Genomic DNA, 20,025 nt, shown 5'->3' on the forward strand with positions numbered 1-20,025 from the left:
ATTCTCTTTGCAATCTCTTGATCAAATAGATAGAAGTTAAAACATTGAGGAAAAAGCATCGACTTTTAAATTTTAGAGTTCATTTTTAATTACCAAATCCCTGGCTCAGGTAATTAAGGAAGCCCTAAAGCTGGAAAGAATTCCTGATACCAGCACTCTCCGAGGCTTCTCTGTGCATTGTAAAAAAGCAAAACCAGGAACACTCAATTACAAAACCCTCTCTAAACAATAAACCTCATTTTTTTTTCCAGCAACTAAGCTCCTGTGGGCTCAGTATCACACATAAACCCCCCCAAAACCATAAAACCACAGTCCTGACCAGGATGGGGGAATTTTTAAGGCGTATTTCTGACAACCTGGAAGGCAGAAGCAGAGTTAAGGGTGCTTGATTCACAAATCTTTCAGATCAGCTGAAGAGATCCTCTATTCCCATCAATTTATCCTTCACCAGGTTTAAATCAGGAATATTGACATGGGAACACCACATAAGGGCTCCCAATGATCCAGCTTTGGTGCATGAGGTGTTGATTCCTTTCAGGTAAAAGAAAGGTCCCAAAGGATTCAAAGTAGTGACACAACACAAAGGTTTGCTGGCAAAAAGACACCAGTGAAATAAATTTTATCAGGATCTGGAGAGATGAGAGTGATTCTCTGGGAAAGCTTGGGGAGAGGGTATCAGTGAAAGCACACGTTTAAAATGAGTTATTACAGTGATGAGACATTGCAGGCGTTTCTCTCAACAGTACTTTTATGAGACATTTATATATTCAATAATTAAATATAAATTCAAGGATGAGTGTCACAAAACAAGGAAAGAGTAAGGCTTGAAGCCTGGTCAGCCCCCAGATTGCCCCTGCAGTCACTGTGCCTGTCATTTGACCTTTCATTTGACATGCTGCTATCCTCACACATCATAAAGCATAAGAAAAGTTAATTTTGCAGATTCCTTGCTGAAATCTCAAACCTACTTCAACTTAGTACAAAAACAGGAGGAGCAAAAAAAAAAAAAAAAGTGAAAAAGTTGCTTGTTAAAAAGCAGAAATGGGAAGAGAAGTTCACAGATATTTTGGACTGACAGAACCAAGGAACAAGGACAATGCAAACAGATTTCAGACTATTAAAATGGTTTTGCTACCTGTTTACCTGAATGTGATGTGCTGCATTATTCCTCACTCAGAATTACTGGCAACATGAGAAAAAAAAAAACCAAAAACCAGCAGCTGCACACTGATCAAACCCTTGTCCTACCCAGGGAGGGGTGAAAATGTGCAGGTAAAAAAGCTGATTGGAACAAGTCACCCATGTCCACATCCACGTGTAATATACAGGAAGAACATCCAAAATATTGACAGGAGACAGTGATCCTAAAGTTTTCCTTTTCTCTTTCACTTCTACACAGATAGAACAGCACAGAGGAGAACACCACTAGAGCTTTCACTGTGGCCAATGGGAGGATTCTCATAAATACAAAAATGCTTTCCAGCTGTTGGATAGATTGCTTCAGGACATAATCCAGGTGGAATGACAGGAATATAATCTCTCCTCGTGGAACAACAGCAAAAAAAAAAAAAAAAAAACAACCCCCAAACCCTCAGGGGTTTACACAATTGTCAAACATCCAACTTTGCAGTCCTGAACATCTTAATCCCTGCTACAGCAGAATGTGGCATCACCAAAATAAATGAGCAGGATTCCTTGGATTCTGGTGGTGCCACTGGGATACCTACAGGGAATTTAACTGTGATAAAATGTGTAACTTGGATTTACATTCAGTGTGTTGGAGGAAGGGAGTGTGATAATCAATCCCTTCATGCTTTATCCTTGCTGGCTGCCCACCCAGGAAGCTTCATTGTTATTACTTCAGGAGGAAAGGAAAGGTGCTGGTAAGAGCCAGAAGGGCAAGGCAATGATCTGGATCATGAAATGAATGCCCTGTTCTTTGGATGAGGTGTGTAAAACATTTTGTTAAAAGCCTCCATGATGAAACCATCAAGAACAGAAAAGGTCTCCTTAAAAACACAGAGCATTTCTGCCTCATCTTTTAAGTTCAAAGCTCAGGGGAGAAAATGTTTTGCTACAATTCACTACAGGTTTGCTGTCATAACCAGAGATGACAATGCCCTACAGAGCACAGGGCCAGCCACAGACTCCAGACAAATGTCTTTGCTTTAGGTTTCAAGTGGTTTATGCCTCTCTTGTTGTAGAAAAGGATCAAAAACACTTCTGGAACCTTCACTGCAGAGTCTTTGCCAGTGTCCAGCTTTTGGGCAAAGGGGATCCTGCCAGGCTGCAGAGGCAGCACCTGCAGGGTCAGGCTGTGAACCCAGTCATGATTCAGAGTCTGAGCCAGAGCTGCTTTCCCGGCTGATCTCGATTTGTAGGGAGGGTAAATGATCCAAGCGGCTCTTTTTTTGCCTGGACTGTTCTTTTTCCTTAATGAGAGCACCCCAAACCCTCTGCAGCTCAGAGTCATCTTCCTCTGGAGATGCCACAGAGTTTTCAGCTTTCTCTGGAGTCTTTTCCTGTGTCTTTGGAGCAGACCCCAATCTGGTCCATAAATTACCTAAGCAGATGAAAAACAAACATTAAAAAAAAAAACCAAAACAGACAGAGCTGAGAGGAAAAAGTAAAGGAACCAATTCTTAAACTCACTGCAACTCTTCAAACCCTTCCTACTCCTCCCACCTCAATATTTGGCATGGAACTGATTATGTTTTGAAGAGTAATTGAAATTAAGCTGCAGGAAGCTCAGGGCAGCCTTGTTTAATGTTCCCCATTTGCAGAGGATGTTTAATTCACACCTCCAGTGCCCCTGCATTCCTGACACTTGTTTTGGTGCCCACAGTTTGAAAGCAGTCCTTGATCTTCAGCCTACCTCCATAAAAATCCTGCTCAATCCAAGCCCCCCAGCTCCTCCCTACATGATTTCGATTGCAAAGCTCTGAACAAACATTTGCTAATTTACCCTGAATTTCATTCAACTTCAGCCCTCATGGCTTTCTGCTGGGATTTCTCCTGGGCTCCAAAACCAAAGGAAGTGCAGCAGAACATTTTCTGCACACAACTAACCTGGTTTCTTCTCTCTGGTGTCAGAGTAGAGGCCTTTCACATCTTGTTTGGGGATTCCCAGCCTGCTGTGCACATCTGAGATTGGCTCTCGACGAGGAGCACAGGCACTGCTTGGAGCTTTGATTTCTGGTGAGTGTGGCCTTTTCCCCAGTCTCTGCCTCACATCTGGGGATATTTTCAGTGATTAAAATAACAAAAATAACAAAAACAACAAAAAAATTAAAAATCCTGTGGCATTTACTCTGCCAGCTCAGTTTATGCTCATCCACGATTGAAACTAGACAGATTCTCTGGTTTTATCTTTTCTTTAGCCTGTTCATTTAAGTATTTCATACTCAGACTTCCTGGAAATTTCTGCAATACAATTCAGCCAGATTTCATTTCAGTTTAGGCAATAAATTTGACATTTCATGTTTTCAAGCTGTGCTCTGTCCAAAAGATGAAAACCTAAGTTATCCCATGGCCCCTGCTGCTTTCCTGGTGTAGCAGCAGAGTGTGTAAATACCCAGCAGGAGGGAAAATTCCATGAAAACTGGTCTGCCTTCAACAAAATTCTTTTCAGGTAACAGATACCTTGATTGAGAATTCTACCACTGCTTGGTATTTGGCACAATAAAATAAAAAGAAAACTAAAGATATTGATCCTTAACCCTTGATGTGAATTTTGTATTCTGAAGTTTGCCTGCCTTAGCTGGATGTTCCCAATCTTACAGGGGAGGTCCAGACAAAAATATGAAGGCAAAGGGAATTTTGGGACCATGTGTCAATTTGTCAGAGGCCCTAAATGGGCAAGAAGGGTAAAATATACAAACATTATTTTGACATTTCATTAATACAAAAAGGTATTTTTCACTTATCAGTCAGATAATATTACATACGTCAGAAGCAGATGAAATTATACACGTTTCAGTGTAAGAAATAAGTTTAGTTAAGATCAAAATAAATCCTGCCAAATGCAAAATCACCATATAATACACATTTTTAACATGTATTTATGTGCATTTTTAAGTGTAGTCAGTGTTTCACATTTGATTTTGTGCATGACCTTCCCTGTGTGCTGTTTCTCAGCTGCAGAGAATCTCTGCCTCAAGAAAGGAGCAAATTCAAAGAGACAAAGTGCAGGGAGATTGGCACAGGCAAAGAAAATGGATGGAAATCAACATGACTAAAAAAGCTTTCACTAAAGTGTACTTGATTCTTTCCCCAAAGCAATTCCCACCTCAATCTCTGAGTGAGGACAAACTGTGTGGATGCAGAGTTTATCTGCAGTGGAGCACAGGTGTGAAATAAATCTATTTTAGTGACAATTCTGCCCAGCAATGAGAGATAAAATCACCTGATTTGACAGTGCTGTTTGGCTGCCGTGGCCCAGAGTTATTCTGACGTTTCTCTTCCAACAGGAGCCTCACATCTGCAACTTTCTCCAAGGATCCTTTGCTGCCAATCCTGTTTTTGATGTTGCTGGTGGCTATGCTATCTGCTCGCATGGAATTCCTAAAAAAAATCGTAGATTTGATGTCCTCTAAATAAAAATTCCATCTAGAATAGTTCTTAAGTCTTCTTATGTGGAAAGTTACATCACAAAATTAATAGTATCAGGATTTCTCTGCTGAGAAAAAGTAGTAAAAGCAATGCTTAGAAGCTGTTCAAGCCAGAATCCTAAATATAACAATAATTCCATGAATACCTCAGTACCCATTTCAAGGCAGCCTCAAAATTGTTGACATTATAATAACCACCCTACTGAAAGGGTGGTTATATTTATTTGGATTTATATGGATGTTATTTTATTCATCTACAATATATACAACTTTGGTTAGTAAGCCCATAATGAACATAAATTCCTTTTTGTCACCAACAACTGAAGGTTATTTTTTTTTTCTCAAATAGAGAGCAAGGGGCAAAGAGAAAAGAGAAAGAGGAGTTATTAATTATGGTTGTTTGCATGAATTTCTCTTCATTCTACTTCAAGCAATAAGCAAGAATAGAGAGATCTGCAGAAAAAGATGTATTAAAAAATGTTAATTCTATTAAAAGCCTAGTTCTGTATTTCTTGTTAGAAAATCTATAGAAAATAATATATAAAATAATAAACTAATATATTTTAATAAATATATTTTATCATTTTATATAATATCATTTTGCTACCTCAATCTTCGGCAGCTCTGTCGCTAAAACCAGGAAATCCCTCTTCACTGATGCTTTGAAAGACTAAGAAACTTTTACCTGATATTTTTCAGCTGTGACTCCACCTCATCTGCATACATGGTCATCTTCATGCTTTTTTTGGGCGAGGGGGTGGAGATCATTTTCAGCTCCAGGTCATAATCCATCTCGTCTGAGTCGGAGGCGCTGGCGCTGGATCTCCTGGCGGCGCCGCGCTCCCGCGCCTGCCGGAAAGCCTGCAGCTCATCCCGGTACTCCACCACCACCCTGTCATCTTCATCCATGTCCTGATCCTCCTCCTCCTCCTCCTCCTCCTCCTCTATGGGCTCTTCAGGAACATTCACCAAGCCTGCAGTGAAAAACGAAGTCGTTCTGATTGAGTGAATTTTAGAAAAGCGAACCTAAAGGAAAATCACCTCACTGTAATTAATGATCTCCTGTAGATGAGTCTGAAGTTCTTTTAGTTCTCTCTTCTTAGAGAGAGAGAATATTTTGCAGAATATTTTAACTGGAATCAATAAGTGGCATAAAACTGCTACAGGACAAAATGTCCCTGGTAAAGTTGTGCTTTAATTACTCTGGGACCAGAGTCTTGTAGACTCTGCCTCTTGTAGAAGGTGCAGCTCTTCCTTCCTGAGCTAAGCACAATTCCCAGGATCTTACAGGGATTAACATGCCAGCTGCTGGCTCTGCAAAAATCCCTTCGAGTCCTGCAAGCAGCAGTGCCAAAAAGAACACAGGTGCCATTATTATGAATTCATCACAGACACTGATTTAAATAGAAACAATTTCAGTTTAGTCATCACCAGCACTCAGACATCTCTTCAGACAGCACTACATGACCAACATGGATAATCTTCCACGAGATTTGTCACATCCCTGGCTGTATTTTTAACAGGCCAATCACACTGCACTTGTCTCATGTCACATTTTTATACCCATTACTTTTCTACCTTAGGTAGCAGATGAAGGTATTCCAGCCTAATTAATAGAATTTTCTCATCTCTATTGTTCTACATTTAGAGATTGGGAGAATTGACTTTGCAAGTGTGACAAATTGCCAAGAAGGCTGAAGATGTCATTCATCCCTTCTTTTGGCCTTTGATGCCATGGTCCCCATGCCCTAAATTTTATAAAAGAAAAATGTCACATAAAAAGCAGCAGCTATTTTGAGAAGCAATGAGCAGCATGAAGTTTCCACCTCAGGAATTTCCTGTAAACTCTTAGAATAGGATTCAAATTTATTTTTTTAAGAAGACTTCCACAGATGCCATGGGATTGCTGAGGCACTGCTCCAGATGCTGCCCAGCCCTCCGTGTCCCAGTGTCCCCCCAGGGCTGTCCCAGTGGCACCAGTACCTGAGTGCCGATGTTTGTAGGGGGGAGTCAAGCCCACATCGTCCCCAATCAGGGTCCTCTTCTTGATCACATCGCGGTGGATCCTCCGGGAATGGTACCTCCTCTTCCTGAAAGCAGAGAGAGGCTGAGGGCCTGCCACAGGAATTATGGCTCATTCACGACCCCTAAGTCCTGCAATTATCACCCACTTCAACAGCAGACACCTGTTGATGTCACAGATGGTCTGAAGAGAATCTTTATTTTCATGAGAAAATCCTCTCCTTATAATTCACACTCACATTGCAAAAACATTATTTACACTGAAGCATCTACATGAACTCAATAGAAAATCCACAGATTAAAACAGTTTTAGATTAGCTTGTCCAAATACCTGCAATGTTCCAATTCCTCTGTCCAACACTCACCAAGAATTGCTAAGAATTCCTTTCATGCCTCCATAATTTGGATTGCCATATTTCATATAATACTGGCTTCTCCTTGCAGCTCCCAGCTCCTTTTTGTCATCTGCAAAAAACATAAATTATAGGAATTTTTCCCTCTTACAGTATAACTTACAGCACAGCATAAAAATAAATAACCATCCAAAGACAGAGAGTGAGACTGAGTGTGCCTTAAAATCAGAATTACTTCACCCTCCTCCATGAAGGATTCAATTTTGCTTACACCTCTGGAATTTCTCCTACCACCACAGCCTTATTTGTGTCTGGAAACTGAATTCCAGGGCGGCTGGGTTTCTAGAGATCAGCTTCACAGGGCATTACATCCCCCTGTCACTGCTGCAGTTTCCACTCACCTTCCTCATCACCTTTCTTTTCTTGATCAATGTGCCACATCCTGCATGGTCCAGAAATTATATGGATTTTCATTTTCTTCATAAATAAAATGAATATTTAGCAATAATTTTTACTAATCCCTCACTGGCATCTCAAGTTGCATCCATATTTATAAAATGTGGAATTTACTTCTGGTAAAAGGCATCATTCCTATTCCATGAGTTTGGGAAGAATGCCCTGTGCCCAAAATACAATTTCCAGGTACAATAATTTTCATACAACTTGAATGGATATAATTGACACAAGAAATGTAGATTTATGGCAAAAACCTTAACACCTAACAATTAGCAAAAAATAAAAAAAATCACACTTTCATAAGAAGCATCATTTCTTAGGTGTTTATAAGAAATGTTATTTTGTAAGAAGTGTTATAAATAAGAAGCAGGCACTTTGAGTGATTAATTAGCCAACAAATAAAAGTCCAACAAGCAGTGAGTTCAGGGTGCTTGGTCATTTACCTTTAGTAGCAAATCTCATGAACAGCTTGTTTCCTTTAGCCAGTTTATTGGCAGGGCGAAGGTCATTACGCAGGAGGGAATCCTCTTCTACCTGGGAGAGGGCATCCAACTTTGGGGGCAAAAAAGGTATTTTGGACTCAAAAATCAAATTTTTGTTCAACAAAAATGGGTTGCTTACAGAGAAGCAATCGAGTGATAATGAAGAAAGTCACTTTTCAAATGATGTTCCTATGAGCTCAGCTTTATTTTCTTGACAAGCTGATGTTAATTTTTAATGTAAATTGCCTGAAAATTTAAAATATTTCCTTCTCTTGTTCCATAACATTAACTCAGGTTATTAAATCCAGTAATTGTCAAATGACTCTATATTACTGACTGAAACAAAGAAAATAGCAAAACTTGGGCACTGAAAAGAATGATTTTTTTTCCCCTGTTTTATATCTAAATTATTTTATTAACAGGTTCTCATGCCCTCACCCAATGACTAAAACCCTTTCTTTTTCATTTATAGCTGCTTTATAGAAACTCAATTCAGACATCCATGATGTAGGAGCGCTCACTGAGCCACTGCTACAGGAAATTCTAATCACACCCATTATACACTCAGGCAGCGAGGATTAAATTGCTGCCAGGCCATCACTGTGTGTGCTGATTCCCACAGATCCATGGGCAGCCTAAATCCCATTGGGCTCTAAGCACTTTCCCTGCTGAAAGGTCATTGCCTTCCATTATTGTTCTCTCATTGCCTCCTCTCAGCAGAAAAGAGAAGCCAGGCTCACTCTTAAACTCTCCAAAATCTATTTTCACAAAGCACTTTCCATTGGGATCATCACCACCTGTACTCCCTCTCACTCCCCAGCGAATTCATTTTGATAATTAAATTGTGAATTGCAAATAGAAACCTAAAATGTTGTGAAAACTTCACACCAGCCAGAGCAGAACTTCCAGAGCAGTTTCCACTTCCCCTCTGTACTGACCTCCACATCACTGGGATTGTCATCCTCAACCTCTCCTTCTTCTGTCTCATCATCAGAGCTTTCCTCCTGTTTTTCTAAGGAAAATAATTGGGGAAAAAAAAAAAACAAAACAAAACCAAGCTCCATTTTAGTGTGTCAGCCTCATTTGATTTATGATCACCTACATTGTCTGAAATCAGCCTGAAGGTGTTTTCCTTCCTCCTGAGCAGCCTAGGGAACAATCAAAGCAGTGAATGCCTATGGAAAAGTGGAGCACAGTGAAATTCTGAGCTCTGTGCCTGCAGCAGCACATGTGCATCATTAATTTAATTCTTTGAAAGCAAATGAAACTGCACTGCCTGTCAGGATTTAGTGTGTTCAAAATCAGAGATCAGCAAGGCCAAGGCACTAAAGGCACATAAAAGCCTTTCCTTCTATCTCCTTTTCAAATGCCTGCAAATATCCAATAGTAACAATTAATCAAAAGCTTAAGACCAACCTTAGAGACTTAATTCTGCTGTGAATTAACTAAAAAAATAAGAGCATGCTTCCAGAACTGCTAAAATTGTGAGCTGCTTTGATTTCTTAGTTCTTTTTAGCTCAGTGTAAGACAATTCATGCTGGTTTTTTTTTTCCAAAGCCCCCAAGAAATAAAATACTGTAAAAAAGTAATGACTATGGAGAGCTATGAAGTGTGATATGCCAATATCATTTGCAAAGATCTCAAAGTACTTCATAAGCCTAAGATTAAAAAAATCTTCTCTTTTATATTTCAGAGTTCCTTATCTTAAATCTCTTCGAATGGACTTAAAATCTTAAAAGAGAAAGTGTCAGCTGTCCAAAAGATCCTGAAAATATTCTTGAGTGAGAACAATGAAGCACAATTAACCAAACTGAAACCAAAGATAGAATTTAAATAAACAAATTACCCAAACTCAAACCAGAATGATTAAGTTCTATCAGGGAGAGGACTCAGGCATTTTTCTCCCTCACAAATTAGAAGTTTCTCATAGCACAGACCAATCTTTTGCTTCCCTAAATGTCTAAACAGCCCTGAAATTCCTATCTAAAAAAAGGAATGTAACCAAGCCAGATGACTGCAGGGTATCTGTATGGATCTCACACCTTAAGATGCAATTGAACAGTGTGTACTTTCTCTAATATCCCACTTTTCCTGAGGAACAGGAGTAATTCACATCACAGTTCTTATTTTCAGATGGGGTGCAATGATAATATAATATGCAATTCATAGCAAGCAGGATTAAATAGATATGATTATGCTCCATTTAAGCAATGTCTCTAATCTCCAAAAATTTCCTAACAAGTCTTACTTGAAGCTCTACCAACATTTGGCCAAAATTAAAGTCATGTGGATGGCTGAGGAGCCACTGCTTTGTGGAGAAAAGGAGCAGGAAAAGTGGGTGAATTCAAAGAATCCCTAAATTTAACAAAGCCTTAAACACCAAATTTCCCAGAAAGGCTTTTGGAAGAACTACAGATACCTAACAGAGAGATTGGCTACTTGCATTTAGGTCATATACAACACTTTTAAGCAAAATCTATGGAAAAGTTAATAAATATAACATTTTTTGCTCTGTATCTTGTGATAGAGCACCTCCAACCACAGCGCTCACAGCAGCCTAAGAGCAAAAACTGTCCTCAGGTAGCAAAATTCTGATTTTAAACTTCCCCACATAAAAGGAAAATAAATTTACAACCAAGACAGTGAGGTACCAGACTGATCACGACACTGGCATGTACTTTTGCTGCTCTGCTCTTTTCTAACCAACCTTTTAATAAGTTCTTTCTTAGAAGGATACCAGGCAAATTTCGAGCTGGCACACACCCTGCTGAAGTGATGCACTGTCACGCTGCTGGGAGGGATACACTTGAAGGATGGTGGTGCATCAAAAAGGGAATTAGCTGTGGCATTTCAAAAATAGGCCATTTTCTCCCACCTGCTTTTTGCCCACTTTGCCTGCCTTTGTAGCACATCACCCAGAGCTATTTCTGTGCCCAGGGCCCACTGTAAATACCAGCTCTCAGTGGCAGCCTCATCTAACACGTTTAGCATCGACTCAATTACTGCTTTTGGTCTAGCTCCAACCCACCTTTTAAGAAGCAGCTTCTTCAAAAGGTTTCCAAGATGAAAGCCTTTTTTAAAGTGGCAGAATACATTTACCTGCAACTATATGATAGAAGCTCCTTCAGTAATTTAGGTTATGCAATACCCCAGCACAAGTTTAAAGTTTCATTGATTTAATGAGATGATGGCTGTATTTGCATATCTCAATCTACCTTTCTTGGTTTTTTCAGCTGTCTTCTCCTTGTTGTTTTCCCTGCTCTTTGTTTTCTCCTGATCAGGCAGGGAACTCATATTTATTAGAGCCCGTGTTGCTGTCACTTCATCAAGCCAGACCACATTACCTGGGACAAACAGAAACACAAAACACAAATGCAGCTGGTGTCATCAAGCAGTCACATCTCCCCTGCCTTGCTGGAACAAAATCAATGACAAAACCTCAGAAATGACAGAAAAAGCCATCAGATCTCTTGCAGGGAAGGTCATATTCTTTAACACATCTGATAAGCTGAAGGACACACAATTTTCAGCTTATTACAAATCACTGAAATGCACAACCATAGATTTGAGAGGCTTCCTGAAAACAGCAAGTCAGGGCACTGGATGGGGGTCAGTGGATCCATGTGTTCCCACACAAATGTGATTATGGGAGCAGCAGGGGGCAGGAATGAAGCCTGGATCTTTTTCCCCTTTGGCAATTGACAGAACCTTGGACTTTACTGCAGAATTCTGTTAATCTTTTCTAAAAAGCAGGAAAATAGGGAGAAATAGGTGACTGCTCCAGCACTTTGCACAGATTATAAAGTACACAGGTTCACAAGATCATTCAGGATGTGCCTTAAGCATCACCAGATGGTACTAAAATATAACTTCTTAGGCCAATTAAAAGCATTTCATAGATGTTGAAATTGAAAGAGCTAAAACTGCTTAGAAACAGGATTTGAACAAAAGCTTTCTGCACTTGGTACAAATACAGCAACAAATGTCTCTGTTCTGCTGTTGAGCAGAGTGGATTCAGATATTAAGAAGACTGTACAGTGACCCAAAATAAGAGAATCTCTCTCAGATTACTCAAACAGGTAAGAACTACAAGGTGAAGAACATCCAGGTATTAATTTCAATGATTGGTTAATAAATCTACTTTTTTTCTCAGTCTGCCTCATCTTCCCATCTCCAAATTTCCAAAACCTTCATCATTTCAGATTCATCAGTTTGAAACACAGGACACTAAATCCACCTTTGCACTGCACCTCAAGATGTAATTCAGTTGGGAACACTGAAGTTTTTGCCATGATGCAAATCTATGCTGAAAAGAAAAAGCTTTTTCTTGATATTTTCACCAAGTGTAGCTGACATGGTAACTCAGACACAGCATGAAAATTCACCATTAAAAAAGATGTGTAATAACCATAACTGGGTATTGTTACAACCTGAAGCCTTAAATTTCACATGAGTTTGCTCAAGTAGCATTTAAGAAAACAGGCAACCTTAGATTCTCTCAGATAGAGTTAAGCTGTGCATTTCCAAGCTCGTGCATCAGCACAGGTCCATCCAGCAGCTCTGTACTGTAATTGTCCACCCAGGCCTCATTGGGTTTCACATTTTCTATCAGCTTGTGCCAGTACTTCAAGCTGTCATGTACACTGACTCCAAGGTCACCATCTATTTTGTCTTGCACTGGAGCAGAATTTCTTCAGGGTCACTCCAGAGAATGGAGGTATTGATTCTCAGCTTTTAGCCATGCTTGTCAGTAAGTTTCCAGCTATCTGGAAAACTTGCACTGGCTCCTATTTCTTTTTCTATTATTTCAGGCACAAGGTTTGTAGCATGACAATTTCAGAGTATTCCAGTTCCATTTTCTGTAGCAAAAAAAAATCTCTTCTACAGGCTTCAGTGTCAGTGAGGAAAGCACAACTCTCCACCACCTTTGATCTCACTCCCCCAAACAGCCCTCACCATGTGTACCCACATTCCTTTTCCAATTTATAGAAATCACACCCAGCTGCCACCTCCTTCCACCCACCCACTTCTCCTGGAGCATGCACTACACAAATATGGCAACAAATCTCCTCCTCCTCCTCCCAAAACCATCCCAACCTGCCCAGCTGCACAGTTCAATCACCCTCTCTCAGATATATTATTGATGTCAAGATGGAGATAATAATTTTAGACATTTTTCATAATTTTAGACATTTTTCTTTTTCCCCTTAGAGATACAGCTGTGACCAGGTTTAAATAAAAGAGTAAGAATTACAAATCCTCTGTTTGCTTACATGAGGTGTCATCCAGCCACTCAATATGAGCAGGAGGATACTCTTTGAAATAGGCAAAGATGTCCTGGGTGCTCATCTCATCCACTCCACAGATGTAAATGGTGTCCAGTCTTACTTTAGGAATTGCTACAAAGAGGAAAAGAAACTGGTTTATTGCAAGCTTTCAGATAGATTAGTGCCATATGAGTTTATAAACCAAATACTTTAAATAAACTAAAGAGGAACTAATTGAAGTGAAGCATGACATAGGCCATAACTCAGTTTATTCTTCCACAATGCAAAACTTTCAATAAATTAAGAATTAAAAGAGGTTACAAGGACTGGTGGATAGAGATTGCACAGCAACCAACCAGCCTGAAAAACATTTTTTCCCTCTTTGAACACTGCCAAAGTGCTATCATTAAGTACTAAAGAGCCAGAACAAAACAAGGCCCTGCACAAAGCACTTCCACTTGTATCACCTGATGGGGAGCTGTTCCAGGCCACAGCTTAGCAGGTCCAAGCTGCCAGCTGGAAAAAAAAAAAGCCTTGAGAACCAACTGGGTGCCAAAAGCACCAATCTGTTGTGCACACATCTCCTGGCTTCTGTTCCAGCTTGCCATCAGTGCAGCTTCAGCGTGTGTACAGCAGAGTCTGATCTCCCTGTGCACAGGACACTGAGTCCTCCACGTGTACCCACACACTGCTCCAGGCTTTGTACAGAGCATTTAAAGATTCTTAAAGCAGCACTGATCCCCAAGGTGAATCTTGGGCTTTTAGCAGTAGTAAATAAGGTACACAAAAAAAAAGTTATCTTTGTGCTGGGGCTGGTAAAACAAGGAGTGAAGAGGCAAGTGTCAAATAGGCTAAAAAATAATGGCGTGCAAAGGAGGAGGTGGAAAAACCCCAAAGTGATTCCTTTCAGCAGTAATGGGGCAAAATCTCTGGGAATGTAGGAAATATTGCAGGATAAATCAAGTCAAGACACGTGAGGGAGTAACTGAAGGGATCTTTTCTCCTGAACTCGTACCTTTCTTCATCATGTCCCGGTCCAGGGCCACGTTCCTCTGGGCCAGATTCACCTCAGCCCGAAAATGGAAGCGTTTGGCTCTTTGCTCCTTCTTCTCAATTGCTTCCTGCAAAATGCAAAACAATGCACTCAAACAGGAGTCAGGAGCACGCTCAACAAACTGCACTGAGGATGCCTAAAATCCACCAGACAGCAACAATTTATATTAATAGTTCTGTTAATTCTGGAGAGACCTGTAGGTTTCAGAATGTAGAAGTAATTCACAAAAATATTTCTGTGTCACAGAACAGTTTTTGTGTAGGTCCAGCTATGGGAATCAGGATGCAGGGGAAACAAGGTGGCTTGGACAACACAGACTCCATCATGGAACAGGAATATTATCTAGTCCTTACTAACAAATATTAAATACACTCCCTCTTCTAAAAGAAGCCTTTCTACCTCAGGCAAAATTAATCTTTGAAGATGATATAATTTCCCCCCTTTTTTTTTAATATACACAAAAGTGTGAATTTTTCTCTGAGCATGAATTTAACACTGGAGAGCAGGCTCCAGAGAACTTTTCAGACTGGCAACTCAGGCTCCTCTTATGTAGCTCATGAGCAACAGCCTGCCTGGAACTTGTGCAATTTTGGGAACTGGCTGAGAAGCTCCTTGTTCTCCAGATTTTATTAGGAAACATTATAGGTTTTTGCATCTTTGGAGCACACACTGTGATTCATACCAGCTGCATCACCTGAACACCAGGCTAAATGAAATAGTTCCACCTCTCCAGTGGCAAAAATGACAAAATGTTGAAGAGCCATAGCACAAAAATTACCTTGGAGGTTACATCTATGCCAGTGATGAAACTTCCAGCTTTGTTTTCATATCTCCTGCTGGTGTCCTGAAACAAAGCAAAATGGTGATGAAATCTCAATATGCACTGAAAGCAACACACTTGTTACACTGAAAAAACCACCTGATCATTCTTACAAGAAACAGATCCTCTTCTCACTTTCACCCCATCTCATGTCGGTAAAAGTGAAAGCACATGAACTGAACCAAACTTCCCTCACTGTAAGGATTCTTTCCTTTGATAGAATTTAGTTTCTATGTCAGCTGCTGCCAAGCTTTTACTCTCTCAGTAATACAGGAAAAGTCATCAAACATCTTTCCCAAATAAGACTTCTACAATTTTGGGTTTGGGTAAAATTTCCTTGTAAAACGTGAGCAGATTTTACAGTGATACCTGACTACTCAAAAGTCAGTTTGCAGCTTTTAATTTCAGAAAGTGAGAACACCAAGCCACATCCACAATGAAAAAAGTAACTTTTTATTCCTATCATCATTTCAACCCCAAATTCCAAATCCCAAGGTGAAACACTTCTGTTTTGATACTGAGAGGGTAAAAATGGAGAATCAGAAGGGAAAAAATTACAAGTTTCCTCTCTATCAGTCAGGACTGCTGAATTCAGAGAGGACTAAACCCCAGAGCCCCTGGACCAATGACCCAATTCTGTGCCCATTCTGTAAAATGGCACCTCTTCATTGTGACACTCTCAACTGGCAGAAGTTTGGAGCTGGAAGAACGCCTCTTGCTTTCCTTAGGAGTAAACGTGTTCTTTACACTTGTGCTGCAATAACTACTTTGGCTAAAGGACCCTTTCTAGAAGTAGGTTAGGCTCAGTTTAGAAAGACCGAAGAACACACACAATCCAACCGCTTTTCTTAGTAACAGCACCAAAGTTCCTCTAATGCTGCCAAATGGCCAGAGTTACTAGAAAAGGAAAAGCAAAATAAACATGGTTTTTAAAGCTGAAAGCCCACAGTGTCTGAGGTTGACTCACAGAGCACAAGGAAGTACAGCACGATGCTGTCTCTCAGGCCACATGTTGTGCAAAAGCACAAGCACACGTTGGTAGACCAGCTAATTAAAGATTAGCTTCCAAAGCAATTTTCACCCAAGTTTTGAGAGCAAAAGATTACTTAGGATTTTAGAACTCTGACCCATTTTTTAGTTGGTAAACCTAATCCTACTAAAACTTGTACAGAAACAATCAGCGAGTGAAAAAGGGCAGAAAAACATGGGGAAGGAAGGTCTCAAAGCCTGCTCGTCAGAGCCCACAGTCCCGGCTCTGCTATCCCGCGGGCAGCCCCTGTTCCCTGCTCCAGGAATTTATTCCCGGCATCAAAGACTCCCTGTACACCCTCCCTCCCACCCACACCCCAGCGCTGCACCCCAAATCCTCATCTCCGCCGCTTCCTTTATTCCACTCCTCCCCAAGCACATCCCGCCCGCTTCCTTAGCGCTCGCCCCCGAGTCCCCTCACACCCCCGCTCCCACATCCCCGCTTTTCCCAATAATCCCCCCAAAAGCCCCCACAGAGCGCTCAGACACCCCCAACCGCCGGACCGAGCCCCTCCTCGCCCACCGCTCCCGGCCCTCACCGGGATGAGCTCCCGCAGCGAGCGCCTCACAGGGATGGTCTCCAGCTCTCCCTCTTCCACCTCCATGGGCTCGGGCTCGGCGCCGCGCGGCTCCGCCGTGGTCGTGCTCGCCTCCGCCTTCACCGAGATCCGCAGGCCCCGCACGGCCGCCATGGCTCCGCCAGGCCCGCCCAGCGCGGCCAGCGAGACGAGCGCGGGGCGGCACAGAGCGGCGGGGCGGCTCCGAGCGCCGAGAGCGGCCGGGAGCGCCGGGCGGGCGGAGCGCGGCGGCCCCGAGCGCCGCCCGCAGCACGGCCCGGCCCGCCCGGGGCACCCCCCGAACCGGGCGGACCCTGCGAGCCGGCGGAACCCCTGAGCCCGGTGCGCCTCGAGTCCAACGCACCCCCGAGACCCAGCGGATCCCGAGCCCGGTGCATCCCCTAAGCCCGACGCACCCTGAGACCCAGCGCGCCCCGAGTCCAACGCACCCCGAGCCCCAGCGGACCTCCCGAGCCCGGTGCACCCCCGGAGCCGAACACCCCCAGCCCGGCCCAGGGCCCAGGGTGGAACGGCCACAGAGAGCACGGCCCCGCAGTGTCCCTGGCGCCGGAGAGCGGACAAACACAGAACTTAAGTCTTTTCCCCAAAAAAAGGGGTTTTTTAAACTATCTGAACTCTAATGTTCAATTTTCCCGTCCATGCTAGCAGAATGTTACACCTGTGAAAAAATCCAACTAATTCTCAGCTTGCAGTTGCGTCCCATTGTTCTGAGGCTCAGTTATTCTCTTTGTCCCCTCGTCCCAAGGTGTTCAGGTTGTTCCAGGAGAGCAGCCTTGCCTCTTCTTGGCCTAAATAAACCACATGCTTTCACCAGTCCCCGTGAGACAAGTTCTTCATTCCCCTAATGACACTAATCAGCTCCATTCCCTCACACACAGCAGACCAGAGCCCTGTTCTAGCTGAGGAGTTGCTCCTGCCTTGGCATCATTATTTCACACAACTGCCAGGATACACAGCCACATCCCATTGTCATTTGTGTGTTATCACCACACCACTAAGAATTCCTGTTACCTCTCCAGCTGCAGGACCCTCCCTTCCAGCTCAGGCTGCTCCACGCCTCATTTCTGCAGGTTACAAATAAACCCCTCCAGTCCATTCCCTGTGACATGTCACTTTCCCTCTGAACTGATGGTACCTCCCAGGAAAGTTCAGATTTAGACTCTGTCACGAAGACATTTCCCAGCTGGCAGCATAAAGGCTGCTCCCCTTACACAAAATCCAGCAGGATCAAGAGATCCTTCCACCCATCACTCACTCCAAGATTATTTATTCTCAAGGCTTCAGGCAGAGCTTGTTACACAATGGCTCGTGTCACTGTTCACCAAAAGTGCTGCATTTGGGGCTGACATCTCACAGCAGCACCTGGCAGGAACTGCTGGCACAGGTGACATTTCCAAGCCAGGTGTGAAGCCAGCTCCAGGCCACAGGAGGTGAAGAAAAGGAATAAACAGGACACAGGCACCTCCTGTGAGCAGCTGAGCCTGAACAAGAGGAAACACTTCTGTGGGATAAATGCTGTTCCTTCAGGTCACAGGGAAACCAAGAGATGGAACTTCTCCTCCTTTAGTTTTAGTTTTCTAAGTAGGACACAGTATTGCCATGTGATCTAGACCAGCTTGACAAAGCCAAATCCTTCAAGGAGCAGCTGGGACAGGGTTATGTGACACCAGGTCACCTTGCACTGCTGTCAGCAGAGTGCAGATGAACCTTGGGCTGACCCAGGTGTTTCCTGATTTTGTTTCTACATCCCTTGGATGTCACCCCAGGCAGAACATTGCTGTACTCCAGCCCTCCATACTTGGCACCTTTTCAAGATTCACTCATTGCACTCAGCAAGAAACTTTCAGCTGATTGACTGTGGCTTTGGACACATTGCCAAAATTTTAGAGCTCCTTAGGAAAAAACAATCACTGGCCAACTGGTAGGGACAATAAAATCAGGAGGGGGAAACTAAACCTGGGTACCAGTGGGGCTTTTTACTGCTAGGTGAGTGAATAGAATGTCTTCATAATACTTTGTAATTCCTTTCAGGATCTTGTAATTAACAGTGAATTCTTCAGCATTTCAAGCTGATTTAGTTTTATTCTTCTGAGACTGTGTCCCAGAGCTTTGTTTTTCTTTCACATTCCTGCAAGCCCTCTGCCTGTGAAAGATCACCTGAATTCTTAAAATTCATGTTAATTGTTTTCAATTTTGTAGGAAGCAGAGGGGCTCTGCCTTGTTGTAGCCTTTATGCAGGGATGAGGCAAGGGTAATAAACTCCTGAGGGATGCAGTGTTTAAATAGGGGAGGAAAAAGAAATTTGGGAAAGGCTGCCAGTCATTATCAGAAATGCTAAGTAAGAAAAGGCTTTTACAAATAATGAAGGTGAGAAAGTGACTGTAGCAGAGAAGCTGTGGTAACCTGGAAGTGATCAAGGGCAGGTTGGATGGAGCTCTGCCCTAATGGAGGTGTCCCTGTCCATGGCTCGGGGTCGGACCTGGATGATCTGCGAGGTCCCTTCTAACCCAAACTAATCCAAGATCCTATGAAATCATTCCAGCCTAAAAACACCCACGGGAGCGATTTAGGGCAGGAGCATCATTGGTTTTCCGGCTTTGACCACCAGAGAGAGCTCATACAATAGAATTCCCAACGTGAGTGAAAACCAAAACCAAAACCTGATGGAAAACACCAATTCCCGCAGTTTTGGGATCGGCTGAAAACGGGAGATGGGGACCGGGGAGGGAGGGGAAAAAAACAACAGTCTGCAAAAAAAATAGACTTTTTTGCAGTGGTCTGGTAGGAGTCAGAAAAATGGTGAATTTTGCCCTAATAAAGTATTGGTTGATTTGTTTGTTTGTGGTCTGTGAACACTGAGCAGAAAGGACACGTGTTCCTGAGGATATGATTTAACTCTCCTGCCGTCCTGGGCTCTCAGCAATGATCTACAGCATTTCAAACCTGTGAAAAACCCATGGAAGTGTGTGTGCTATCCCTGCAGCTGGCCAGCACACCCCACACATCACCAGGGAAACTGGGACTGCCTTCCAAATGGATCAGGGCTCCTCCTAGCTCCAGTCCATCTGGAGAGAGAACAGCATCAGCAGAGGAAGGATGTTTATTTGTGAGGCTGAAATCAAGCACCTGGTGTTTTCTTATGGATTTGATGAACCACAGGCTCCCCACCTGTAAGACAGAATATTTTCTCACTGGGATATTGTGGAGGTTAGTACAGCCCTGGTAACCTGACACAATGCCAGAGTCCCATCCAGGACACAGCTACAGGGCCCTAAAAGAAGCAGGGTTTTGGATGCAGGGAGGAGCACAGCACCCTCACAGTCAGGGACAGTTGTGCTCTAACATTGTTTATGC

General features: G+C 42.6%; 1 protein-coding gene across 2 annotated transcripts; it reads right to left on the reverse strand.

Moving 5' to 3' along the window:
- Nucleotides 1-586: 586 nt before the first annotated feature.
- On the reverse strand, nucleotides 587-16,785 carry NCBP3 (nuclear cap binding subunit 3). 2 transcript variants are annotated; one of them, XM_066563666.1, is made up of 13 exons: nucleotides 16,633-16,785; nucleotides 15,023-15,088; nucleotides 14,206-14,311; nucleotides 13,197-13,322; nucleotides 11,139-11,267; nucleotides 8,862-8,935; nucleotides 7,885-7,975; nucleotides 6,998-7,097; nucleotides 6,594-6,700; nucleotides 5,296-5,584; nucleotides 4,406-4,563; nucleotides 3,070-3,234; nucleotides 587-2,563 (listed from the first exon to the last, which is right to left on the reverse strand). In XM_066563666.1, exons 1-13 carry the CDS (start codon nucleotides 16,783-16,785, stop codon nucleotides 2,328-2,330), a joined length of 1,800 nt encoding a protein of 599 aa, XP_066419763.1. In that variant the 3' UTR covers nucleotides 587-2,327. The 2 variants fall into 2 exon arrangements, with proteins under 2 accessions (XP_066419763.1, XP_066419762.1); XM_066563665.1 differs by having other exon boundaries at nucleotides 7,885-7,993.
- Between the last annotated feature and the right edge of the window lie 3,240 nt (nucleotides 16,786-20,025).

This window comes from Molothrus aeneus, chromosome 20 (assembly GCF_037042795.1).
Source record: "Molothrus aeneus isolate 106 chromosome 20, BPBGC_Maene_1.0, whole genome shotgun sequence".
NCBI lineage: Eukaryota > Metazoa > Chordata > Aves > Passeriformes > Icteridae > Molothrus > Molothrus aeneus.

Excerpts from the sequence above, each read along its gene's own strand:
- NCBP3 (XM_066563665.1), bottom strand. The coding sequence starts at position 16,785 with ATGGCGGCCGTGCGGGGCCTGCGGATCTCGGTGAAGGCGGAGGCGAGC. Across the intron at positions 6,701-6,997 it reads GGAATTCTTAGCAATTCTTG|GAAGAGGAGGTACCATTCCC; the intron begins GTGAGTGTTGGA and ends CTCTGCTTTCAG. Across the intron at positions 3,235-4,405 it reads AAACAGCACTGTCAAATCAG|ATGTGAGGCAGAGACTGGGG; the intron begins GTGATTTTATCT and ends AAATATCCCCAG.